Source organism: Apteryx rowi, unplaced genomic scaffold, assembly GCF_003343035.1.
Source record: "Apteryx rowi isolate R43461 unplaced genomic scaffold, aptRow1 scaffold_326, whole genome shotgun sequence".
Taxonomy (NCBI): domain Eukaryota; kingdom Metazoa; phylum Chordata; class Aves; order Apterygiformes; family Apterygidae; genus Apteryx; species Apteryx rowi.
Genome location: NW_020449708.1, coordinates 38,015 through 63,525, shown reverse-complemented (window position 1 = coordinate 63,525; position 25,511 = coordinate 38,015). Strand labels below are relative to the sequence as shown.

Below are 25,511 nucleotides of genomic sequence, written 5' to 3'. Positions count from 1 at the left end.
GTCCACATGCTCAGACTAGACAGTGGTGTTGGGCTGTTGGACTGTGTGGTCAAGAGCAAACCTTTCAAGCACCAAACAGCATCACACTGGGTTGCATCATGGCAGCACTTCTGCCGGATGCTGGAGGGACCAGTATAGTGACCCCAGATTAGCACAGCAGGTGTCTATGGTTGGCAGCACTGCAAATGAGATTTGCCTTCTGCTGGGGACCCTGCTCTGATTTGGGGGGGGGGGGGAAGAGAGGGGGGAGAGCTGGTTTCAATGTACCAGACAGTTGCTAACAGAAGAGACTGCTCCCCTGCCCCGTCCTAACCCACAGCCTCGTGGGTTAGGGAGCTAAGCTACCATATTTGTCCTTTTCTCTACAAAAAGTTCTCTGCTGGTTTAGCTCCTTGGGGCACAAACTAGCAGCAGCACTAACACAATCCTCAGGTGGCCTGAGTAGCTCTAAGAGCAGATTGCTGTTGCTGAAAGGGGTAGTCTTAACACTCCCTAGCCCCAGGAAGCTGATCCAGTTGCAACCTGCTGCTGCCAGCCTAAAGCTCACCAATTGTCACACAGTCACTAATGCGCACGCAGAAGAGGGAGCTGTCCCCTGTGCTGGCTCTCACCACCTTCCCTCTTTCCCACGTTCCTCACTGCCTGTCTCCCACCATAGAATGGCCAGATTGAGACAGAGAGAGCAGAAACACTAGCATCACACAGCTCTGCGAACAAAGAGGAAAGAGTTTATAATCTCTCATCTTCCCACGTAGCTTACTGGAGGTGGCCTGATCCACTCACAGAAAAGATTTAGTTCTCTTCCGCATTCCCTTACACCTCCTGGTACTGCTTTAAACTGGGGGGTGGCAGCAGCCACAGAACTTGTGGGTAGGCAGAAGTGACAGTTTTAAGAACAAAACCCTCAGCAAATTTTGTTACTCCTCCATCTCCCTGTGTATTTGCTGTCACATCCACTCCCTCTACTACCGGGGAAGATAAGTAGAGCAGCTAATTCCTGCAGGGCTAACACCATTCCAGGGTAGCCAAAACTGGAGATTGTGGATCACCTCTACAGACCAACAAGAGTCTCCTGCCAGTAGGATGCAGGGAGGGCATTCCCTGCAGCAGCTAGGCTCCAGCATGCGTCTGCCACTCTAGCAGGGGAAAGCACATGATGTGCCAGGAAAGCTGTGATCCTTACCTAGAAATGCTGAGGCAAGCCAAATAGGTCTTCTGGCTCTAGCTATGCCTCTAAGGCTGTCTGTGGTGTTGCAGGTGGATGCAGCTGTAGCTGAAGAGACACGAAATGCTGTGCAGGCTGAGGAGATGAGAGCCAAAGCAAAAGCTCAGACAGCGCAAGCCATTGCAGATGATGCTCAGAAGGACCTGGCTGAAGCACTTCCAGCCTTGGACGCTGCTCTTGCCAGCCTGAGGAACCTCAACAAAAATGATGTTACAGAGGTAACTGTGGGGGGTGGGGGGGGCAGGGCAGAGCTGGGCCTGGTTGAGGGAGGCCTATCTGAGGTGCTGCAAGGCTGCCAAGGCTTTGCAGTCAGCTTGCTATAGCTGACTTAGACAACACTTTGCAACAATTTCCCTTCCATGGGTTTTCAGCATCTCCAGCCTTTTCCAGCGCCCCTCCCCTGGGGTGACACTGTGTGGCTGCCCATGCAGCTTCTCAGCACTCAGCTTCACTCTAAGAGCAAACCATATTGAAGGGTAGAGATACAGCAGCTGGCTGCTGTGTGTTCCTGCATGTTGTTTCCAAATCATGCTAGAGTGAGGGAGTCAAGGAGTGCTCACCCCATGGTGCCTGCCTGCCCACTTCACTGAGCCTCAGTGAGCCAAGCTGCTGATCCTGCCCCCTGCCAAGGGCTGAACAGCCAAATCCTTTGGGCTCTCTGAGGGTATCCTATGTGAGCTGGGAAACCATGCACTTGACTCCACCTACTGCTGGCTGTTTGTGTGCACACCTTCCACCAGTCATTTCTTCTTCAATTCTCTGTCCTGGAGAGACAGCTATTGCTCTGTCCTTGTCCATGGGGACAAGCGGTAGGCAATACCATGATGCAACCCTGAGTGCAGGCTGCACAGCACAGACTGTTCTAGCAGCACTCTGTATCCCTGCCAACAGGCTCTTTTGAACAGGGATATAGCACTGGGCAGAGAAGAGGAGGCAGCAGGGGCTAGTGGGCTTGACTTCAAGGAATACTGGCTTGAAATAAGATAGTCAGAGAGGGGAGAGTGGTACTGACCCTGCAGTGGGAAGTGTCACAGCCCACGCCCATAGTTGAGAGCGCAGCCTCAGCAAGCAGCACCCACAGATTTGGTCATTTGCAGGGGATGGTAGTGAAAGATACAATGTATGAGATCTTGCTGCATGGGGTGTGACAGCTATGAAGGAGAGAGACAGCCTCATTACTCTGATTGTAAGTGACAGACCTTTTTATTCACCACAAACATGCATAGCTCCTTTCCCCAGAGGTAGGGGAAGACTCAGACAGTGTCAGTCTACTTGTGCCCAGCACCCACCTTCTTGTAGGGTTGTCATGGAAAGTCTCCTCTCTGTACAAGGCTTCCAGTGCCAACTCACAAGAGGCATCAACTTCTCTTTACGCTTCATCTAACCCACCCCTCCAGCTCCAGAAGCCTCTTCATTTAAGGAAGAAGCTCTCATGCTTATTTTAAGCCCAGCCACTGGGCCATGATCAGAATAACCTGTCACTGAAGCCAGGATAACCACAGTTTTCTCCCAGTCCAGGATTAATGGCTCAGCCCAACCAGAGAGAGCTGCACTTCCATGACAGGGAACAAGCATCCCCTTGACCTACTACTCTGCATAGGGCAGCTCCTTCAGTTGTCCCTTGGAGGAAGCCAACACTTGCTTCTCCAGCTCCTCCACCACTTCTCTCAGCCGATCATGATTGCAGAAAAAATACACATAGAGGTTGCGCTCTGTCTGCAGGATAGGGCTCTGCAGAGATCTGCGTTTGACTTTCAAGTCACTCAGGAGATCCATCAGCATTTGGTAGAGGGTGTTCTGTATGGTGATCAGCTGCTGCATGGGCTCAATGATCTCCTGAGGGGCAGAACCCAAATGCATGTGAACATGCAAAAAGAGGGGGATTTCTTCCCACCATGTAATAGCTCGGTCTACTAGAAACTTCCTGCCTGACTCTGGCCTCCAGATCTGTTCAGCCCAATGGCCCTCTGGAAAAGAGGTGGTTTAGTGGGCCAGCTTGGCTAAGGCACCCCCATCTCTATAGCTAAAAGCATGTGGCACACATGTTGGCGAGACTTGCTCTTGGGCACCTTAGTCCCTCAGGCAGACAGCCAGGCACTGCATCTCTGGGTAGCTTTTGGCACAAGGCAGTGATTGGGCCAACCTCCTCTCTGACTAAGGTATGAGATGCAGTAAGCACTCCACCACCACATTCAGGAATAATGGCAAAGAAGGCTCCAAGACAGGGGAAGGCCAAAGGCCCCTGCTTACCGGAGAGTGAAGCTGCAGCTGGTTGGAGTCACCGTACATCAGCTGATAGAGCATCTCTGTGGCTGACTCCAGGGCAGGGAGCTGCAATATAGGAGCTGCTAGTTGTGCTTCCAGCATCCTCTGGTCCTGGCACAAGCGGGAGGCCTGGACTGCTATGGCCTCATAGCTGCAGAGGAGCCGCTCCTCCTGATCTTGCCCCACCAGCATGTCCCAGAGCCTGCAAGAAGGGACAGTCAGCCAGATGCATGAGCACGTGCCAGTGCTGAGGAAGAACAGGGCTCAGGGCATAGTGTGCACTGTAGGATTTAGGGTGCAAGTGGCTGTGGGATGACAATGAGTGGACAGCCACTCCTGGTGAACAGCACATGGCTTGTAGCTCTGAGAAGAGCACTGTGGAGAACTACCAGGCTGGCTCAGAGCCAGGCCCTTCTGGTCAGGGACTCCTTTCTGGCAGACACCAGCACCAGCTACTCCAAAGCTGTGCAGGGAGGGCTAACAGGTGTCCAGGACAGGATACACATCCAGAGAAAGCCAGGGGAGCTCCAAGCAGCTGTTGCTTCCCACTGGCACAGCTCATCCTCTCTGAGGCTGAACACATGCCTCTATGCTCTTAGCCTTGACACCCTAGAAAAACCTCTCCTTTCTGTACTCAATCCCTTCTCCAAGCCATGCTTTGCTGCTTCAGCACTAATCAGCCAGGAAGAAATGGATGCCATCTTCTGGGGAATTTCACAGCACCTCAGAGCTAGGTTTGGTCTGCGTTGGCAGAGGAGCATTGCTGGACTGCACAGTAATTTCAGTCTGCCAGATCCCTTTCCTGTTCCCATGCAGTCTCCCCCACATCTAGTTTGTTCCTCATGCACACGCATACCCAAGTCCCTACCGTATGGTGGAGAGGTCTCTGGGTACCATTTGTGTGCGTGGACAGCCCTTCTGGGAGACGCTAGTGTTTCTGAAATAGTCATGCTGCTCCTGCACCTTGGTCTGGGCTTCCCTCAGGGCAGTTTCTATCTCTTCCAGCCAAGCAACCATCTCATCCACCTCCTTTCTCTCCCTTTTCAGCTGGAGTGCCAGCAGGTCCAGACGGCTGTGCTGGCCCGCCAGCCATGCGGCCGCCTCCTCCTGCCTCCTGGCAATATACTGCAGGCGAGCAGCTTCCAGACTGAGCTGCCCCTGCAGTATTGGCAGGCAAGAGAGGTAGGCCCCTGCATGCAGCAGGGATGGCAGGTGGTGGACCTGGGTTTGCGCAATGTCACAGCGCAGGGTGCGGAGCTGCTCCTGGAGCGTGGTGGCATGATGCTGGAGCTCGTCCTCTACTACACGCTGTACAGGGGGAAGACAAGAGAGACTGGTGTCAGGGCACACTGCTAGTGCTGCCTGGCTCAGCTACCTCCTCCTGAAGTGTCTGCTGTGCTCCAGTGTCTAATGGAAAGGATTGTCTGCAGCATATCCATAATGTGCCACAAACAATTGTGTAGGAAAGGGAGCACTGACCCTACCTGGTTCTCCTTTATGGCCTTCAGAGCCCTCTGGGCCCACTTCAGTGCAGCACAGTTGCCATCCACTTCTGCTGACATGATTATGAGCTCCCTCTGGGCACAGATATATGCTTTCTTCATCTGGCTCAGCTCCTCCCTGTAACTGTCTTGGTTCCCTGATAGCTCATCTCCTTCAGTCCTGAGGCTTTTCAGAAGTGTTGCTTGTTTGGTCTCCATTTTCTCTGTGGCTTCCTGGCTGCCACCTCTCTCCTCCTGGTCCCTCACACTCAGGATCTCCTCTGTCCTCCTCCTCCTCTCTGCTAGCAGCTCTGACCTCGAGCCTTGGGCCAGTATTTCCTGACTTGATGGCATCCACCCCAGGGGTGTCTCTGCACACTCCTTACCCAGAGTTCCTCCTCTTCCTTTCAGCATTTTCCAGACTGAGTCCATCTGCGTCTCTGCCTCCAGCTTTTCCTTCACATTGCCCTCTTCCCATGCGCTCACCCCCCGAGCACCAGGAGCCCAGGTACTCTCTGGCAGGGCCTGCTGGATGAACCGCTCAAATGCCTCTGTGGCCAGTTGTTCCACCTCCATGTAAGGGCTGAGATCTGTCTCACACAGCAGCACTGGTGGCTGGCCCTTTCCTGCTTCTCTGTGCCACTCTGCCAGCTGCGTTGTAAGCTTGCTGATTTGTCTCAGGACATTAGTGGTTTGGAAGTTCTCCACTTCCACATCTGTCTGAGCCTTCCTCAATGCTGACTTTGCCTTTTCCTCTTCCTCTGCCAAATACTTCAGCTCCTGCTGCAGGCTTGCTTCCCAAACTTGGAGCTTGTTATATCGCCAGAGCTGGCGGGAGTAATAGGCCTGCAGCTCCTGAGCCTCCTGCTCCAGGGCCTCCAGAGAGGAGCCCTCATCATCTGGGATTGTGCTCGGGAACCGTGGGACCTGGTAGCAGGTCTGAAGTGCTTGGTCAAGGGCATCACCTTCCAGAATGGGCTTGCCTGCAGCCAGCAGGGCTTCGTAGGCCTCCACCTCAGCTGGGCTCAGCACATTCTCCTCACCCACCGTGTTGCAGAACCACTCTAGGAACTGCTCTGTCTGTGGGCAGTCAAAAAGCCAGTCAAAGTCCTTCTCACAGAGGGAGTCCACATGGGGGTAGACCACCTTCAGTGTCTCCAAAAACTTTGCCCCTCTGTTGACCGTGTCCTGTAGGAAGGTCCGGGAGCATCTCCGACTGAACATGGCAAGAATGGATAACACTGGAAGGAACAAAACAGGAGACATCCATAATGGTCCCTACACCCAAAGCCAACACAAGGATGCCCAAGCAGCACTACTGCCTGCTGGAGGAAAGACTTGAGCAGTCTCTCCACAAGAGCTGCAGACCAACTCATAGGGTCCTTTCTTACAGCATTCCCAGGGTGGGGGGAGGCACAAGAAAAACAAGACCCCATAGAGCAAGGAAGAAAGCCTGCTCTACTGCCAATACCCCATTCCCATACTTCCCCTCACCAGGACCATACAGTTCTGGGACCTCTGCTAATGCATCTTCAGCCTGTAAGAAATACCCATTGCAGAGCATTGGGGCAGGCTTTTTCAGTCTTCCCAGTTTGCTCCTTGCCCTTTCTGATAACCAGCTTTCCCTGCAGATATCTCTCTTGCCCATCTATACACTGCATCTTCTGCAGCCACAGGAGAAGGATGCCTCACTCACCACATCACTATAACTTGAGCAACACTGAGCTCTGGTAGTTACAGGAGCACTACCACTTCTGCCTGACAGAAAAGCAGTGTCCCTTTGGCCCCTCAGCCTTTCCTGTTCACATGATGCACACAGCCTGTCACTCCCATGTCACAACCTCCTCTAACACACTTTCATTAAGGTGGGAAGCTGTGCATGAAATACCCATCAACAAGCAGCCCTCAGCATGATGAGCAGCCAGCAGCAGCTCCAGTGGCTCAGGGAAGGCTGTCAGGGACAGGAATTGCTCATGCTCAGGGTAGAGACTCAGAGTTACATGGGGGGAAGGTTGGGAGGGGAGACAGGATTTTCCCCATCAAAACAGCAGTCAGAGCTTTTCCCAGCTCACTTTCTGGCCTGTGGTTGCACTCTTTTTCCCCTAGAATTACAGTGAGTGTAACCAAAACATAAGTACCAGGAACACGCAAGATCAACAATGTCTTCCTGTCCCCCAAGCTCTCTAGCTGGACTTGGCAGCTATGTTCCCCCAGGGCCAGAAGAAACCACCTCACCCACACCCAGATGTCCTGCCTCTGGTCTCCATCTCCCCTTGGCCAGCTCTGAGGAACGAGCACCCCAGTTTCTCAGCGCTTCTACAGTTCTCCAGCAGCTACTGCCAGCACAACACTGAGAACCAAGCCAAGCCACTCTGTTTCTGGTTGTGTTTTGAAGGTACGAGCAATGCAGCGGCCTCCGCTTGGTGTGAAGATGGTGATTGAAGCTGTCTGCATCATGAAAGGAATCAGGCCCAAAAGGGTGCCAGGAGAAAAGCTGGGCTCCAAGGTGGATGATTACTGGGAGCCAGGCAAGGCCCTACTCCAAGACCCAGGGAAATTCCTGGACAGCCTGTTTAAGTACAATAAGGTAAGCAGTGGCAGAGGGAGGTTTCAACCAGGGATCAGGCACTACATCGTAGAAAGCCTGCTCACAGCAGTGAAGCCGGAAGTCATGCATAAGGCTCCTTCTGGGCACTACCCTTCAGCAACACAGAGAGCAGGGATGTACTTGGCTTGGAAGTCCTCATGTCAGTTGACTGCACATCATTACCTCTGGCAATTGGACCCAGATGCCCAGGTCCTCCCTTCCATCCCCCTGATCTTTCCACTCAGTGGAGCAGGACATGAACACATGATATGGGAAGGAATTTAACTGATCCCACAGCAGTGCCTCCCAGGCCTCAGCATGCAACAATTGGGTTCCTCTTGCTCCAGTGCAATGTCTTAACCTCCCTGCCAGCTCCTGAGGCAGGCTGCAGCTGCAGGAAGACTGCTTAGAGCTAGAAATGGCAGTCATCCCTCATAGGTGGGGATGCAGAAGACCTAGCTGGATTTTGTTTTTCCCCAGATGTAATCTCACCAGGGCATTATTTTCCTGTAACCACTCAGCTATCTAACGGAAATGAAAAGCAGAGTTTCTTTCTTCATCCCTGAGGCTTCCCACTGAGCCCCTAGGGCCCCAAGCCCTTTCAGGCCCTCCTCAGATCTCTAGCACCCTCTTCTGCTTTCTTTTCTCTCCCACCATTTCTTGCAGGACAACATTGCAGACTGTGTGATCAAAGCCATCCAGCCATACATTGACAGTGAGGAGTTTCAGCCATCTGCCATTGCCAAGGTCTCCAAAGCCTGCACTTCCATCTGCCAGTGGGTGCGTGCTATGTACAAGTACCACTTTGTGGCCAAGGCCGTGGAACCCAAGCGGGTAAGAGGCAGCTTCTCTGGGTCACACTGGGAATTAGGGAGAGCAGAACTAGCAGCTCCCTTCAGAGGGAGATGCTGACATCACCAGCTGTGTGGTGCAGGCCTGGCCTTCTGTTCAAATCAAGGCTTGACCCAAAGTTCATTAAGCCCAAAAGTACATTAGTGTATGAAATGTGAGAAATCAGTCTAGAACATGCTGGGCAGAGGTGATACTCTGTCCTTAGGGCTGAGCCTTGGCTCAGCAAGAACTGTACTTACAGAAGCATTCCCACATCTCACTTGTATTTCAGCTTAATCTTCTCTAAACCTAGTGATTTCTTTATTATTATTTTGGGCAAGCAGAGGAACCTTTCCTCCTTTTCACCAATAGGCCACATCCTGAGCTTGTGCAAGTTGGCACAGGCTCCTGGATTTGCAGAGCTATGCAGAAATGCCCCTCCCACCCCTGCTTTTATTCCTAGGCTTGCAGAATACCCCTGGAGTTAAGCAGGTCACTTAAAGTCAGAAAGTGAAACAGGCCAGACCTGGAATCCTTTCCTCTACTCCATGCAGCAGAGGAAGCTCACACCCTTTAATTAGCCAGTTGGTGTCAGACAAGAGGATTTGCAAAGTTAGTTTAGAGGCTTTTGCAGTTCAAGTCATATCATGTTTGCATAACTGCTCTGGGGCCCCTACACAGCAATGCAGGGGTTTCCAAGTCCAACAGCATAACTGTCTGGTGGAAACTGGACCAGTGCAGAGCTGGCCCTGCACCTTCTTCCACCCAGCTGAGCATGCCAATGGCTTTGCATGCTGTAGGGCTTCGAGCATGAGTTCTCGCTATTAGAAGGCCAGCAGAAAAGCCTACCCATATCTCCAGGATGTGCAAGGGATGTTCACTTCAGTCCTTGACCAAGCTGAGCCCTGCTGCCAGGGAACATGATGCTACTTGGAACATGGTGCTTGCTTCAGGAGCAGCACCATTTCAATAGGAAGTACCTCATTGCACTTAGTTTTCTTGCAGTGGATCTATCCAAAGGTTCCCATTGACACACACACAGAGGAAACATTACAAAGTCAATCCCCTACATACTGCCAGACTCCAGTGGTGTTTTGATAGCCCGTAACCTTTGGCATGTAGGAAAAGGTCTCAGTTCCAGCTAGTGCTTTCATAGCAAATGATAGTTTTTCCCCAAATCAGCTCCTGCCACAAGGTCTGCCTTTTTGCCTGGCCACATGCCTGACAGATTCACCATTCCCTTATGCCTTTCCTCAGCAAGCCTTCCGGGAAGCAGAAGAGGACCTGCACATCACTCAGCAGGTCCTTGAGGAAGCCAAGGACCACCTGAGGGAGGCTGAAGATGGTATTGCCATACTGCAAGCCAAGTATAAGAGCTGTGTAGCCAAGAAGGAAGAGCTGGAGATGAAGTGTGAGCAGTGTGAGCAAAGACTGGGCTATGCTGACAAGGTAGGGGACAGAGCCAGGTTCTGCTTGCTTACACAAGACATCCTGACATGAGGCCCAGGAGGGCAGCGATGAAAACCTCCCCTATGCCTGCCACTTACACCAACCCTGTCTGCCTTCAACTCAGGGCAGTACTGGACAGAGCTGCCTGGCTAGATCTCAGCAGCACAAAGGGGCTGGGAAAGCTCAACTCGCTGGGCACTGGTGTGAAAAGCTGCTACCCTCCTGTGGCACACCTTCCTTAACCAGCAACAGGGCTCCAGGACAGCCCTGTATTCCCAGGATAAAGTACTCAAAGCCGAGCAGCAGGGACAGAATTCAGGGTATGGCAGGGGATGACTGGGGTGACCAGGGTCAAGGTATCTGCTGTGTTACCCAGACTGTAGCAGGTCCGGGAGGCAAGGTTAGGCCACACAGCAGCTCCCATGTCTACGGCTTATCCACAGCTCATTAACGGCCTAGCTGATGAGAAGGTGCGCTGGCAGGACACTGTACAGAACCTGGATTACATGATCAACAACATTGCTGGTGACATGCTGGTTGCAGCTGGCTTCGTGGCCTACTTGGGCCCATTCACAGTAAGTGTGCAATGTTCCTCTCCCCAAGGGGTTCAGTCAGCTGCTTGCCTCTCGCTGTTGCTGACCAGATTAGCTGCAGAAACTCCAGTGGAAAGATCGGAGGAAGCAGGTCAGATTCTGCCCTGCTTTGGGGTTAGCAGCCACCACAGCTCCCTGCGCTTCCCAGTTCCTCTGCATCCTGGGACAGCCAGGCTACTCTGTTAGCACTATCTCCACATGTCACTACCTGCTTGGAGCAAAATTAGAGCTACACCACAGTCTCTGCAAAGCAGGGCATGCAGTATGGGGCAAAAGGATGCAAGAGCCCACCTGGATCTCTCTCTCCATTTGTGCCAGAGGCGGCACTCAGCCACATTTGAACAGAAACAGGAGGAGGGTTTAGACAAACACAGCAAAGTAGCTGCAACTAGAAGAATGACTGATGGTGCTTCTTGTGGCAGGGAGACTACCGCACAGCCCTGTGCAAGGAGTGGCTGAGGCAGCTGTCAGAAAACAACGTTCCCCACACCAAGGACCCAAACCTGATCAGCACCCTTGGAGACCCCATGGAAATCCGGTCCTGGCAGGCAAGTGGCAGAAAGAAGTGCATGGCAGGGTGAAGGGGGAACAGCACTTTGGGCAAAGGCCAAAACACTCAGCTCACAATTCACTAGGAACAGCTGCACCAGAGGACAGACCCCAGATTGAATAGCTCAGTAACAACTAAGTGCCTCCACACCTCAGAGCTGGAATTGCTGCCAGAGTCTGGGGCTCCTTGTGCAACAAGGGGACACTTTCAGAGCCCCGGCAACATCCGGGGTAGCAGTGGCTCTGGGAGTATCACATACCTTATCTGTAAGGTTTCCCCTTTACATGCCACAGCGTTAGAGCAGAACCCCAGCCACAGCCTGCCCAAGCTTAGCTTTGCCAGCACAGCTCTGTCCCAGGGCTCAGCCACCACCACTAGAGCTGCATTTCTGGGCCCAGCTGCTGCTAGCAGTACCCTTACCGCCATCCTCTACCCAGCCGCAAGCCCCACACTGTGACCACACAGGGGCCAGGGCAGTAAGGGCTTCTCAGGAGAAGCCTCATTACATGCTTGTAGCTACCATCCTAGCTGAGTAAGCATAGCTCAAGGGGCTGGGACCCCCTGAGTCTGTGCACCAGGGTAATTTGGACACCCACATCAGGCACACACAGCAAAGGGAGACCAGGCCAGCCAGCTCCTGAACCACAGGAAGAAAGCTGCACTGTGCCATCAAACATTTCCAGCATCTAGTACACAGCTTTTTCTGCTTAACCAGATTGCCGGCTTACCCAATGACACCCTGTCTGTGGAGAATGGGGTAATAACACAGTTCTCCCAGCGCTGGACTCACTATATAGATCCCCAGGGACAAGCAAACAAGTGGATCAAGAACCTGGTAAGAGCTGTGGGGATGAAACCCAGGTCTGCTGAGATGGGGGAAAGGAGCTTTCTGTTAGGAGTTGTAGAATAAGGCCTTACAGTATTAAACTTTAGGCTGCAGAGCTGTGAGACCTCCCACTGTCCCAGCCATACTTCCCCAGCACTAGACAGGCTCCACAAGCTCTATATTCATCCTGACTGGATTCCCCTACTYAGGGGAGCCCACACACAGCAGGAGGGGGCCCTCTGCAAGCAAGCGGAGAATCAGATTCCAGTTCTGGCTCCCCACTAGCATTCTGGAGGGCTTCACGCCCTTCACCACACCACAAACCACAACCCTGGCATCTCCCAAAAAAGCCTTTCAGGTGTCTAGCATAGAAGGACTCAGGGTGATATTACCTGGCTACTGAGCTCAGTACTGGTTACCAGGGTCCTAGAGACACAGACCACAATCTCTCCTCTCCCCCTAGAGAGACAGAAGCAGAGGAGCACCCACTGCCCTTTTGAAGGGTCAGGAGGGAAGGTTTGGCAGCTGCTCCTGTTCTGCTCCCTGAGGGCTTCTCTCACACACCTGCTCTCACTTCACAGGCAAAAGAGCTCCAAGTTGCCAGTGCAATGCTCTGCAGGGGTACTGCACAGGACTGTTTTCACAAGGCACTGCTGTCTGGAGGAGGTTTTTGCCATTCTCTCCCTGTACCTGCTGCTTAGTTGGGCACTCTGTAGTGTCTGGTGACCCTCCATGAGTGGGCTAAATGTGCTGAAATGGTCAAAAACTAACTGAGCCAGAAAAGGTGTCATTTCTGCTGTTTCAGTGAGATAAATCAGCATGTCAGAGAACTGCCACACACCAGAGCTGGCCTGAGGGAGCGGCAAGGCACAGCAGGGAGAGGGAGATAGATCCCCTTGTTGGGCACCAGTGAGGCAGCAGGTTGGCTGAGCAGTAGCCTACATGCCCCAGGAAACATCACATCAAGAAACGTTTTAACAGACCTGGCCCCCACATTGGGGCCCAGATCCTGAGCACATTCTGTTGGGACCCAGGTGTGCCTTAACCCTTCTTCTTCCTCTCTCTCGGCACGGCAGTAATGGAGCCCTTGGCAGCACATCTGTGCAGTACTGGGCTCTTCTCCATCCCTGCCCTCCCCTGCTTCCTTTCAGGAGAAGGAGAACAACCTGGAGGTGGCCAAGCTGAGCGACCGGGATTTCCTCAGCAGTCTGGAGAACTCCATTAGCTTTGGGAAGCCCTTCCTGCTGGAGAATGTTGGCGAGGAGCTAGATCCAGCCCTCGAGCCTGTCCTGCTGAAACAGGTCCTGTCTCTCACCTTGGCAAGGAGTGGGCAAGCAGAGTGCAGTGGGTACCTGGCCAGGCTGGAAGGTGATACCTGGGCATAGAGGAAGGTAGTGGTACCCTCAGATCAAAGCTGTGGATTTGCAGGTCTCTCTGGGCAGGCAACATTCACATGGGTGCCCCCTGCTTTGTGCTCCCCTGTCTTGGTCAGGTGTCCCATATATTGGGAGCCTTCCTCTCGCCTTCAGTCTCCTAGCAGCAAATCTTTTGTCTGTGCCTGGCAGGCGGGGCCATACCATTTGGCTGCTCCATTCAGGTTCAGGCCTTCAGGTCTGCTTGGCAGCTTTGAGCTCCTCTGTCTCTCTCTTCAGCCTCTTCTCCTCACTGCAGAACCCAGGACATACTGGGATGCCTTCTCTTGCAAGAGGGAGACATCCCAGCCCACCTGTCTTTATCCCTCTCTTGTACAGACCTACAAACACCAAGGCAACACAGTGCTGAAGCTGGGGGACACAGTGATCCCCTACCAAGAGGATTTCAGGATGTACATCACCACCAAACTGCCTAACCCTCACTACACCCCTGAGGTCTCCACGAAGGTCACCCTCATCAACTTCACCCTCTCACCCAGGTACCTGCTCACCCTGGTAGCTGCTCCCCCTGCTCAACCCCATTCCCCACAGTCCTTAAGTCTTCGGCCTTTTTCCCCTAGTCCCGAGCTGCTCAGGAAGGAGGAGTGAGGGCCGCAGAGGATGGAGGTCATGTCTCTGCTCTGCCACAGACTCAGTGGGACCTTGGGCAAGTTCCTGGGTCTTGCTCTGCCTGGTTCTCAGCTCACTGGGGAAGGCTTTGAGGTGGCCAGCAGGGCTGTGAGGCATGCAGACAGTGCAATGCGGCCCTTACGTAGGCTGTGTCATCTCTCAAACCTGTGGAAATTTTTAGCATCCACAACAGAGTATGCAGTTTAACTGTGCTAAGGCCTGCTTCTGCACACCCTGTCCTCACACCTCCTTCCATGCTTAGGACTCAAACCTTCCCCTCCACTATTCCGTCTCCTTGGACTTGCTACGCTTTCTTTCTCTTGGCCCATGTTTCTCGCATCTTTCTCCTTGTCTGAGAACTTCAGACTGTATGTCTGCCCCCCTTCTCCTTGTTCTGGTCAGCATGTGCTGTGGGTTGAATCAAAGTGCAGGAGCAGTTCTGGGTGCAGGGTTGTTGCCATGCCACTCGCAGCTCTGGGCTACTTTGTCACCCCAGTACCATAGGGGCAGCTTCTCTTCTAGATCCCCACTGCCTTCTCCTGAGCCTCTCTCTGAACCTGGCACTGCCTGTGGCCCAGTGGCAGCATGTCCCACATCTTGGGAAGCATGGCCTTGCTTAGCAATGTTAATCTTGTCATCAGGCAAGTGGCTGTCCCAGGCCAGGCCAAAGGACCATTGCTCCAGGAGCCCATCTCCAACAGCGTCAAACAGGGAAGAGTATAAGAATAAACCACCACATAGCAATACCCTCCTGAATCCTCTCTCAGCCTCCTACAGGTTGCAGCTCTGGGACAGAGCCCAAGTATGTTTATATTTGTACCTCTAGTAAGTTACAGCAGATTCCTCTCTTGTGAAATTGTGTCTTTGGCCATTAACACCACTTCCTGCAGCAGAAAGTTCCCCAGCCTCATCGCCACATGCAGGAAGAACCACTTCTTCGCTTTGCCCCTGCCCGTGCTGGTGTCTCACACTGGAAGAGGCAGTGGCCAGTCAGGTCCCTGGATGTGCTGGGCCAGAAGCCAGGCCCAGCACCTGCCTGCCCGGCCGAGGCTGGTGTGCACCATGGGTACGCTACTCCTGTCTTCACCCCTGGCTTTCATTGCAGCGGCTTGGAAGACCAACTGCTGGGACAAGTGGTAGCTGAGGAGCGGCCTGACTTAGAAGAGGCCAGAAACCAGCTGATCATTAGCAATGCGAAGATGCGCCAGGAGCTGAAGGTGATAGAAGACCAGATCCTCTACCGGCTCAGCACTTCTGAAGGGAACCCTGTAGATGACTTGGAGCTCATCAATGTGCTGGAGGCATCCAAACTCAAGGCAGGAGAGATCGAGGTCAGAGTCAGAGGTGCTCTCCCCTTGCAGCTGTGCATCCACTGCCAGCCCTGCACTAACTGTGACATCTTTACTGTTCCCCAGGCCAAGGTAAAGGTTGCAGAACAGACAGAGAAGGACATTAACATCACACGCATGGAGTATGTGCCTGTAGCTGTCCGCACCCAGATCCTCTACTTCTGTGTCTCAGACCTGGCCAACGTGGACCCCATGTACCAGTACTCACTCGAGTGGTTCCTCAACATCTTCCTAACAGGGATCACCAACTCCGAGAGGGCAGGTACCTTCAGGGAGCCCCTTCCAATCCCCTTCCCTGCGCCACATATCTGGCCCATCAGAAGTAGAAGCTAAGGTACCTGCAGAGTCAAGGCAAATACGCCCACTTGCACTGGATCTCGGCATGGCCCAGAGCTGCCCCTAGTAGTGTCTGCACAGCAAGGGGAGATGTGCTCGCAGCAGACCTGGCAGCCTGCCCTCTGTTCTCCTCACTACTTCCCTGCTGCCATGGCCGACCAGGCTGGGGAGGTGCTAGTGCCAGGGCATGGGTGAGGCGCACGCCACCCCAGAAACAACGTGACTCTCCTTGTGGAGCCACCTTCATGCACAGGTCCTGGCTGCTGCTGCCAGGCAGCACCTGCTAACCAGGATGGTGCTGTGCTGGCTGGACCCCTTTAGCCTGGCTTGGTGCAGTGTGGACTCCCTCCCGGTGCTGGAGCATGCTTTCTCCCCTGCCAGATCTCTCCTGAACAAGAGCAGGATCAAGCAGCCCTTCTTCCAGCTGGAGCCCCTCCCTTCCTTGGGGAGCTGCTTTCTCCAGGCATGGGACCTTTTCTAACCCCTCCCTAGAACGCAGGGCCTGAGCTGTCATAGGGGAGCCGGCCTGGGGCCAGACCCATCCCCTGGTGGAGTCTCACCCTGCCACTGCATGGCCAGACCACTGCCCATCAGACACAGCCAGGGCTGGTGGTTATGGGTCAGTAACATGCAGCACTGAGCACTTCAGCTGTGGGCAGCCCCAGTACAGGCACCATCTCCTCCTCCTCCAAGGCCCTACACCTTCCAGGAGGGACTTACACCCCAGCCAGAGTTTTGTGGTGTCTCAGCAATGCAGTGATCACACATAACACAGCAGAAAACATCTGGTGCATCTGTGTAAAATGCTGAATCTCAAAACCTTGTCCTGTCATGGGGGTTTCTGTGCCAAGTCTATAACTGAGACTGAGAGTGGACAAGCCCACTTGACCAGGCACAGATAACTGCTGTGGAGAGCATCCTCCACATCACCCTCAGCACCTCCACCTTTGTCTGGTTGTTGCCTGTTTTCAGACACCCTGAAGGAGCGGATCGTGAACATCAACAACTATGTCACCTTCAGTCTCTACAGCAACGTGTGCCGCAGCCTCTTTGAGAAGCACAAGCTCATGTTTGCCTTTCTGGTGTGTGTCCGGATTATGATGAATGAAGGGCAGATCGATATGGTGAGTAAGCTGCCTCAGTCCTTTGGTAGGATCCCAGCCAGGGCAACTGAAGTCCAGCCCTGGGCTGGGTGCAGGGGTTTCCCACTGCAATCAGCTGCTTGCCTTGGCAGCCAAGGTAATGTACAGGAAAGGCTTGCTGAACCCAGTCATCCCTCCAAGGCTAGTTTGGAGGCTCCCAGCAGTAGCTCCCTCACACATGTTGGACAGTATTTTGCCACCCATGAACAAGTGCTCTCAGCAAGGGGTGGGCTTTCCTGCAGAGTAGCACCATGATTGAGGGGTAGCAAGAAGGGATCTGCAAAACACCAAGGGGCTGCCCGGGAGCAGAGTGCCACTTCCTGCCCTCTTCTCTTTCCCTGTGTCCCTAAGACAACATGGGGTTTGAGAGCTTTTCCCTTGCCTTGCACAGCTTGGCTTTCTCTGCTGCTCCCAGGTGGACTCTGCTGGATCCCCCTGCCTGTGCTCTGGCAGAGCAGGTCCATTCCTCACAAAGCTCCCCAGAGACACAAGTTTGAGCCTTGCTGTGGCCTTGGGCCAGCGTTTCCTAGGGCTGGGGACAGAGCGCCACGTTACTCCTTAAATACCTGTCGGGCTAGTGGGCAAACCTGTGGCCATTCTGCTCACTCAGATCTCAAACCCTTCCATGTGCCTAAACACAGGGCTGCCTATCACTGCAGAGGAAATCTAATGGCAACTGAATGGTCACGTTGACCTCACCAGACCCTCTGGTTCACTTACTCCCTGATACACATGCCTGGCAGGAGAGGCAGCCAGAAAGCTACTATAGGGCTTTACTGTGGTACAGCACAAATGCACATGCTTCAGGCCAGACAGGCAGGCTGTAATCCATGACCATGTCCTATCCCTTCTCAGGACGAGTGGCGTTACCTGTTGTCAGGGGGGGCCATAAAGATGATGCGGGAGAACCCAGCTCCTGAATGGCTGTATGAGAGAGCATGGGGAGACATCCTGGCCTTGAGCAACCTGAAGAATTTCTCCAGCTTCGCAGACGACTTTGCAGACAACCTTACAGAGTTCAGGGCCATTTTTGACAGCCCCAAACCTCACAGGTGGGTCCACCCTGCCTTTCCAACATGTCAGTCTGTACATCTTGGCTTAGCTGTGCTCCTAGCTGGTGCACCCCTTGGGAAAGCATGGGGAGCTGATGAGGCCACAGGGCTGGTTCTGCTCACAGTCAGTATAGTGGCATGCAGGGAAGAGGCAGAGGCATCTCCCTGTCTCTGCAAGGGCTGCCTTTGTCCATGCAGGCCTGGTGTGGGTGCTGTCTGGAGGCTGGGCACCTGGAATTGCTGCTTGCTCAAGGCAGAGCCCACACAATGCCTCAGCCCACCAACACTTGGTGCTTTCCCAGTGGAAGCAGCTGTCTGGAAGGGCCTCATCCCCTCTGAAACCCAGCAGCTGCTGCCTGCAGACAGCTTGGGTGGTTCTTGGGGAGCTGCAGGATCTGGCGCATCCCTGCAAAACACACGTGATTGCTTTGCAGAGAGCCCCTACCTGGGAAGTGGGACACTGAGCTTGATGCCTTCCAGAAACTGCTGATTCTGCGATGTCTGCGGGGAGATAAGGTCACCGATGCCATGCAGGACTTTGTAGCACTGAACCTGGATCAGCGCTTTATTGAGCCACAGGTAACTGGCCAAAAGGAGGCAGTGGTGGGGCTAGGAGTGGAGCAGGAGGTCCTGAGCTTGCTGTAAGTGGGACATCATCTCCCATTGCAGTGAGGCTGCTAATGCCTCTCTCCAGCCACAGAGGAGGGCAGCACAACACTGCATCCACAGCTGAGGAAACAGACACAGGGAGAGGTGAAACGACTTGCCCAGAGGCTGTGACTGCTTGGGACACAGTCACCATCCACCAGTTAAACCATGCTGGGAGGGAGCAGACAGTGCAGGCATAGAGGCAAAGAGTTTCAATGACAAATGGGAAAGTAATCACTGCCTTGATTCCAATCCTGCCTAAAAACAGCTGTACTGGGCCATTATTGAACTTGGTTCTGGCCTCAGCACTCAGGAGCACATTAGTAACTTGGAGAGGAGCTGGAGGACAGGCAGGATGAGGGAGGTGCTGTGCATGGTGCCAAAACATGGCCTCAATGTGCATTCCCACAACAGACCCTCTGGTCTAAGCAGTTTTATGTGTTGCAGACCGCCAGCCTCTTGGCTGTGTTCAAGGAGTCCACTGCCACCACCCCCCTTGTATTCGTGCTGTCCCCTGGCACCGACCCAGCTGCTGACCTCTACAAGTTTGCTGAAGAAATGAAATTCTCCATGAAGCTCTCTGCCATTTCCCTGGGCCAAGGCCAGGTAAGCTGCTAGTGCCAACCTGGGATAGTGCTGTCATGCCAAGACTCTCAGAGATCCCACTTAGCTCCAGGGAGGCGAAACACCCTTGCAGCACAGTGAGAGGCCCCTCCTGCCCCAGGGCCCTCCCTCACCAGCCTTCTGCTATCTGGAAGGAGCCGATTCAGCAGGAAGGACTGCAGCAATTCCCCTTCCAATGCCCCCCAGCCTCCTAAATCCATCCCTAATTCTTCCATTCCCTCCACCTTCCCACACCAGGACCCACAGGCCTGGTGAGCTGTGTAAGGGCCATTGCTGAGCTATATGCAGATGGTGAGGACCCAGCTGAGCCTAGGGGACAAAGCCCAGGTTTAACTGGTGCTGCAGACTCCAGGCTATGGCTCTGAAGGCTGATCCTTTCACTCGGCAGCTGTCTCCCTATCTAGCTCTGCAGGACACATCCCCTAATGGCTCAGGGCCTCTGATCTCTTCTTGTCCCACCTCAGGGCCCCCGTGCTGAAGCCATGATGCACAGTGCCATGGAGCAGGGCAAGTGGGTCTTCTTCCAGAACTGCCACCTGGCCCCCAGCTGGATGCCTTTGCTGGAGAGACTCATCGAGGGCATTAACCCCGACAAGGTGACACCCATCCTGTAGCTGGAGACAAAGGGAAAACTAACCTGATGCTCTTACGTCCCTCCCAAGGGGCACTACCACTTTGCAGCTGGTGTAGCCACTTGCTGAAGTTTCCAGCCTTTGGGACCTTTGGTCTCATACACACAGCCTAATGAAAAGCCTGCGGGTGTGGGCAACAGAGGTGTGGGGTGAGCTGTTTTACTACGCAGTGTGCTCTCTCTGAGGATGACAGGCGGGGAGGCACTCACCTGGCTGGAACCCAGACCTTGTTCCATCCCATCCAGAGGTTCCCAGTAAAATGGGAGGGTTGGTTCAGGAGTGACTGCAGTGGCTGTGTCCAAACTCTCTCTGTCTTCTGGTTCTCCAGGTGCATCAGGATTTTCGCCTCTGGCTCACCAGTCTACCTAGCAACTGCTTCCCTGTGTCCATCCTCCAGAACAGCTCCAAGATGACCATTGAGCCCCCCCGCGGGGTCAAGGCCAACCTGCTCAAGTCCTACATTAGCTTCAGCGATGACTTCTTGAATTCTTGCCCCAAGGTAAGACCCAGCTCCTGCTTTGGGTTCCTGTCCCCAGGCTGAGCCTGCTCCAATGCATGCTTTCCACTTGCACTCTGCTCCTCTCTGTGCAGGGACCTCACCCTCCGCTAGAGCTCTCATATGCTAGAGAAGGGCTGGTGGTATTTCTCACCAGCCAAGATCTCCTCTGTGATCGGCCAGTTAGAAACAGCACTTCCACTTTCAGAAATAAAAGCAACGGTATTGCAGAGGCCTGGAGTAAGACACTTGCAGACCTATTTAGGCAGGAGTGCATGCCCACAACTTCCCCAGCACAACAGCCTGTCTGAGGTTTCCACCTCTTCAGGCCCTGGTTGGCACTGCTGAACTGGCAGGTGGCACATCTTGTTTTCTGCCTGCTGCCAGGTCCCAGCAGGTACTTACCCATCCAAGGTCATCTCCTCCCAAGCTGAGCACTTCTTCTCCCTCTTCCCCTGCCCACAGGTCACAGAGTTTAAATCCTTGTTGCTGTCACTTTGCCTCTTCCATGGGAACATGTTGGAGAGAAGAAAGTTTGGGCCCCTGGGGTTCAACATCCCTTATGAGTTCACAGATGGAGACCTCCGCATCTGCATCAGTCAGCTAAAGATGTTCTTGAGCGAATACACAGACATCCCGTACAAGGTGAGAGCACGAGCTGGCCCCTTCTGTGGGAGGAGCGGGTTCACAATACACGCGTGGATAGGAAAGCCGTCCCGTGTTCCCTTGCAGGTTCTGAAGTACACAGCTGGGGAGATCAACTATGGAGGCCGTGTGACTGATGACTGGGACAGGCGCTGCATCATGAATATTTTGGAAGACTTCTACAAGCCTGAGGTTCTAATGCCTGAGTTCGCCTATTCCGAATCGGGGATCTACAAGCAGATCAGTACCTCTTATGACCTGAACGTAAGTATACGAGTAAAAACCACACATCTTCATAGATCCAGGCACTAGCACAAATGGTGTCTCCTCCTCCCTGACACCCACAGAATTTCCAGTTCCCTGGGGGAATATAGGTTAGTAAGAACCTGGAAATCTTAAACTGCTTTCATCAATCTGCATCTGTTTCAAGTAACTGAAGGAAAATATGTCTGTTCTTACAGGAAGAGGTAGTAGCTATCACCAGAATCCCCCAGCTGAAAGCATTTATACTCTGAACCATTTTGATATAACATCAAACCAGCTGTTATATCAGATACTTTTAGATTTAAGCATCTGTTGAGTTTTCCTGGAGACATTGCGGGAAGCTTGCTGCTAAGCTGCCCGTTCCTGTGGAATGTTTGCTTCATCATGAGTGCAGTTTTATTCCCCAGCCAAACCTCACACCATAGCTATGGCCTCTGCTCAGCCTCCAGGCCTGTCTCAGAGGGGCTGCTACTGCCTTGACCTCCCCAGCAGTCCGAGTCCTTCTGCCATCTGTCAGTGTCTCTGGACACACAAAAGCTGCCCCTGAGTAACAGCCATGAATTACACATTACTGTTTGTGACAGGCGACAAGGAGCTGTGTGAAAGTCATAAATAAATCTTGACCAGCGAGGCAAGGAGCATCTTCCAGCTGAGGCTGCAGGTCTGCAGTCTGCTGGGATTAGTTTTTTGAACAGCCCTGGCTTAGTCATTTCTTTCGAGCCAGGCCCCTGGCAGGCCAAAGGGGCACTACAATTTTATCTCTGGGCTCTCACCCTCCCAAACTTGCTGTCTGCTTCACATCCCCATGTGCATGCCTCTCTAGGGGTACCTCCAGTACATCAAGAGCCTGCCACTCAATGATATCCCAGAGATCTTCGGTTTACATGACAACGCCAACATCACCTTTGCTCAGAATGAGACTTTTGCTCTGCTGGGGGCCATTATCCAGCTGCAACCCAAGACATCCCCATCTGGAGGCCGCAGCAGGGAAGAGGTGGGTGCTGACAGTCCCTAGCTGTGCCACAGTGCACCACAGACTAACAGTGAGAAACTGGAGAGCTAGGTTTGCTGGTTTGCCTCCTCATTGGATCCTGGCACTGCTTTTGGTGGACTCAAGGCTGTGGGATCACCAGGCAGTTTGCTTTGCCAGCAGAAGCCATGCTCAGCCCACGAGCCAGCCAGCCTGTAGCACCCACGGGCCAGGAGAGCCCCGCACCCTGCCTGCCCCCAGGGCTGCAGTGCTGGGAGGCAGCAACGGAGCCCTAGCCCATCAATTCTCTGGCAGCTGGTGCCGGGCACTGCTTGGCTGCCAGTCCAGCTCACACGCTCCCTTTCTTTGCTTCCTCTGTCCCATCTGCCTCCTCCCGTTCGGTCCATGAGAAGTCCCTGCTGGCTAATCCCTGGCTCAGGCCCCTGCCCGCTCCCTAAGTATCCCAGTGGTTTCACACTAATAGGCAGAGATGCTGCCTAGTCCAGCCAAGTTTCCTCAGACTCAGGCTCATTTTTCTCCACCTAGAGGTTTTTTTTCCAAGCAGAACCAAAGGCTTTGGAGTGTTGGCCAGGGCTCTCTGGGGCCCCACAGCAGCTGCACCACTCCCCGCGAAAACCCTGGCTAGACTGAGCGAGCCCACAGCTCGCTGCACCCCAGCCAGCCTGGCACAGGCAATGCCAAACCTCCGTGCCTGTGGGGTGCCAGCAATGGCACTGCCATCCAGGCTTTGGGTGTCCCCCTTCCCAGCAGCCATGGCTGGAAGGGCGCTCACCTGCTTGCTGCCTGCCTTCCAGCTCGTGGAGGAGACTTCCAAGGACATCCTGGCCAAGCTGCCTCCCCCCATTAACCTGCAGGAGGTGATCCGCAAGTACCCAGTGCTCTACGAAGAGTCCATGAACACGGTGCTGGTGCAGGAGGTGATCAGGTAAGCCTGGCAGCGCTCCAGGATCAAGTCCTGACCTTGTGACTGGCCGGTCCCTTGGGAAGGGGCAGAGATGTGCAGGCCCCTTGCGGCCACCCATCCTTGGGAAACCTCCCGGCTGAACATGGCCTTCAGCACAGGCAGTGGGGCTGCAGCAACAGCTTTGTTATCCCAGCCACAGCCTTCAACCGATCCATGTACTGTGGGGACTGAGCAGCGTAGCATGACAGTAGCATCTGCTACTGTCAGCTCTCTAGGGCTCGGGGGGCAGCTACAAGAGCCCCATTCAAAAGGAAAGAAGCTGGGGGCTATAGGGGAAGAGCTTCACTCATTGTACAGAGGTCCAGACTCCCTCCAAGAGTCTGGGCAGACTTCAGACAGGGGCAATAAATCTCTGCATTGGGTCATTCTGGTCCATCTGCAGAAACATCAGCTGTTTCTCCCTAGGTACAACAGGCTCCTGGAGGCGATTGCTCAGACATTAAGAGATTTGCTGAAAGCTCTCAAGGGCCTGGTGGTGATGTCCTCTCAGCTGGAGCTGATGGCCAGTAGTCTGTACAACAACACTGTCCCCAAGTTGTGGGACACCAAGGTATGCTCCTCAGCTAGCTCAGCCACCTTCAGGAGCTCCCCCGGGCCAGGGGAAAGGGTCTTCAGAAGCTACAGCTGACTGTGCTGGCCTGCATGGAGCAGGCCCTTGTTCCCCTGATGCGCAGATGCCTCCTGCCCACTGCAGCTGCACAGTCATTCTCAGCCTGAGGCTGTACGAATCCCTAGGCTCTGGGCAGCCATCAGCAACTGAGGCAGAAGGTTTGGCAGTCTCCTGTATGCCTTCAATGCCTTCCTCTGTGGCTGCCCCGCAGGCCTACCCGTCACTGAAGCCCTTGGCATCCTGGGTCAACGACTTGCTGCAGCGGATTGATTTCCTGCAAAAATGGATCAGCCACGGGATCCCCTCCGTGTTCTGGATCAGTGGGTTCTTCTTCCCCCAGGCCTTCCTCACCGGGACGCTGCAGAACTTTGCCAGGAAGTCCGTCATCTCTATCGACACCATCTCATTTAGCTTCAAGGTCAGTGAGTTAACCAGAGTCGCTGGATTTTTGCTGGCTGTTCAGTATCTGCTGCTAGAAAGCCAAATGTGTAGGAAGCCACAAAGGCAGCAGTTCTAGCCATGTCCTATCTAGGAGGTGAAGCCCCCTAGCTGTACAGCTACCCACAGGGTCTAGCCCCAAGCTGATGGAAGCCCTTCTTCCCCTTTGCGCTCACATACACCCCCACACACCACCAGATGCCTCCACGAGATCCTGGAGGCAAGCAGAGACTTCTCCAAACCTACTCACACTCCTCTCCAGTCTTCCTCAGGCTGCCTACAGCCTTGTGCTGCAAGGGGAAGACCCCTGAAGATACAGCCCAAAGACTGTTCCTGAGACAGGGTAATACAAGCAGGGCTTGTCATTTGTGTCTAGATCAGCAACTAAATCTCTCTTGCTGCAAGGTCAAGAGTGGCAGCAGATTAGAAGCACCTGTAGCAACTCCAGCAAGAAGCTTGCATGGCCAGAGCCCTTCAAACACCATGGGGTCATGGGGGCTTGAGCCCCAGGGACATGGCTTTGATCACAGCCCTGGGCCCACTCTCCTGCTGCAGGTACTGAAGGAGTCAGCAAGCGAGCTCACCCGCCGTCCTGATGAGGGCTGCTACATCCATGGCTTGTTTCTCGAAGGTGCCCACTGGGATCCCTCCACGTTTCAGTTAGCAGAGTCACGTCCCAAAGAGCTTTACACAGAGATGGCCATCATCTGGCTGATTCCTGTCCCCAACCGCAAGCCTCCAACCACCGGCATCTACCTGTGTCCCATCTATAAGACGCTCACTCGCGCAGGTAGGCACCCTGAAGGCAGACCTCCAGAAACAAAGGAGACTGCAGTAGCAGCTAGGCTATTCCCACAGCCTGTCCATGGGAGCTCTTCCTCCTCCCACCACACACTGGTATGGAGCAAGGCACACTGGCTGAGGAGATCCAGGTATCTCACTCATGGAGGAGACCAGAGCAGCCTGGCAGCCTAGCTACCCAGCAGCTCCTCTGGTCAGACTGTCTTTAAGGGCTTGGGCTCAGACCTTAAAACACACAAGCCTGTTCTCCCTCCTCTGCTCTGCTTGTCATCCAGCTGGGACAGGACTGGGGATCTCACACAAGAAAGCTTGTCCGGGACTCCCCGGTCTGTGTGCAGTTACCTGTGCTCACTGCAACAGGGCTGCCCTGTGGTCGGGGACTCCCTCTCCTCGCTTTCCTTCTTCCCATTACAGGAACGCTGTCAACAACGGGCCATTCCACCAACTACGTGATTGCCGTGGAGATCCCTACGGACAAGCCCCAGAGGCACTGGATCAAACGGGGGGTGGCCCTGATCTGTGCCCTGGACTTCTAGCCACAAAACCTGCCCAGGCAAGGAAGCTGTCCCAGCCAAGGGCCTGATCCAGGGCCTCCACAGGCCCGCGCACAGCTTAGAAGCGTGGTCAGCCAGCAGGAGACAAGTGTTAAGTGCTGAACAGCTGCTCCCCA

General features: G+C 53.9%; 2 protein-coding genes across 2 annotated transcripts in view; one reads left to right on the top strand and one right to left on the bottom strand.

Moving 5' to 3' along the window:
* The window catches only part of DNAH1 (dynein axonemal heavy chain 1), a 79,554-nt gene extending 54,086 nt beyond the window's left edge, over positions 1–25,468 (top strand). The window contains exons 53-77 of the mRNA XM_026071499.1: positions 1,258–1,443; positions 7,367–7,558; positions 8,225–8,392; positions 9,647–9,838; positions 10,282–10,413; positions 10,854–10,979; positions 11,697–11,816; positions 12,959–13,108; positions 13,559–13,719; positions 14,955–15,180; positions 15,265–15,460; positions 16,507–16,658; positions 17,532–17,728; positions 18,163–18,307; positions 18,824–18,982; positions 19,465–19,596; positions 19,961–20,131; positions 20,594–20,773; positions 20,861–21,037; positions 21,861–22,031; positions 22,823–22,953; positions 23,398–23,542; positions 23,814–24,020; positions 24,596–24,830; positions 25,256–25,468. Of these exons, the coding sequence (XP_025927284.1) occupies positions 1,258–1,443; positions 7,367–7,558; positions 8,225–8,392; positions 9,647–9,838; positions 10,282–10,413; positions 10,854–10,979; positions 11,697–11,816; positions 12,959–13,108; positions 13,559–13,719; positions 14,955–15,180; positions 15,265–15,460; positions 16,507–16,658; positions 17,532–17,728; positions 18,163–18,307; positions 18,824–18,982; positions 19,465–19,596; positions 19,961–20,131; positions 20,594–20,773; positions 20,861–21,037; positions 21,861–22,031; positions 22,823–22,953; positions 23,398–23,542; positions 23,814–24,020; positions 24,596–24,830; positions 25,256–25,377 (4,173 nt within the window). The 3' untranslated portion in view covers positions 25,378–25,468. The remainder of the gene's footprint in view (positions 1–1,257; positions 1,444–7,366; positions 7,559–8,224; positions 8,393–9,646; positions 9,839–10,281; positions 10,414–10,853; positions 10,980–11,696; positions 11,817–12,958; positions 13,109–13,558; positions 13,720–14,954; positions 15,181–15,264; positions 15,461–16,506; positions 16,659–17,531; positions 17,729–18,162; positions 18,308–18,823; positions 18,983–19,464; positions 19,597–19,960; positions 20,132–20,593; positions 20,774–20,860; positions 21,038–21,860; positions 22,032–22,822; positions 22,954–23,397; positions 23,543–23,813; positions 24,021–24,595; positions 24,831–25,255) is intronic.
* On the bottom strand, positions 2,442–13,456 carry LOC112968842 (HAUS augmin-like complex subunit 3). The gene is made up of 5 exons (XM_026071500.1): positions 13,385–13,456; positions 4,975–6,212; positions 4,359–4,798; positions 3,476–3,692; positions 2,442–3,061 (listed from the first exon to the last, which is right to left on the bottom strand). Exons 1-5 carry the CDS (start codon positions 13,398–13,400, stop codon positions 2,813–2,815), a joined length of 2,160 nt encoding a protein of 719 aa, XP_025927285.1. The 5' UTR covers positions 13,401–13,456; the 3' UTR covers positions 2,442–2,812.
* Positions 25,469–25,511: the final 43 nt, after the last annotated feature.

Excerpts from the sequence above, each read along its gene's own strand:
- LOC112968842 (XM_026071500.1), bottom strand. Across the intron at positions 3,693-4,358 it reads AGAGACCTCTCCACCATACG|GCTCTGGGACATGCTGGTGG; the intron begins GTAGGGACTTGG and ends CCCTTCTTGCAG. Across the intron at positions 3,062-3,475 it reads AGCTGCAGCTTCACTCTCCG|GAGATCATTGAGCCCATGCA; the intron begins GTAAGCAGGGGC and ends TCTGCCCCTCAG.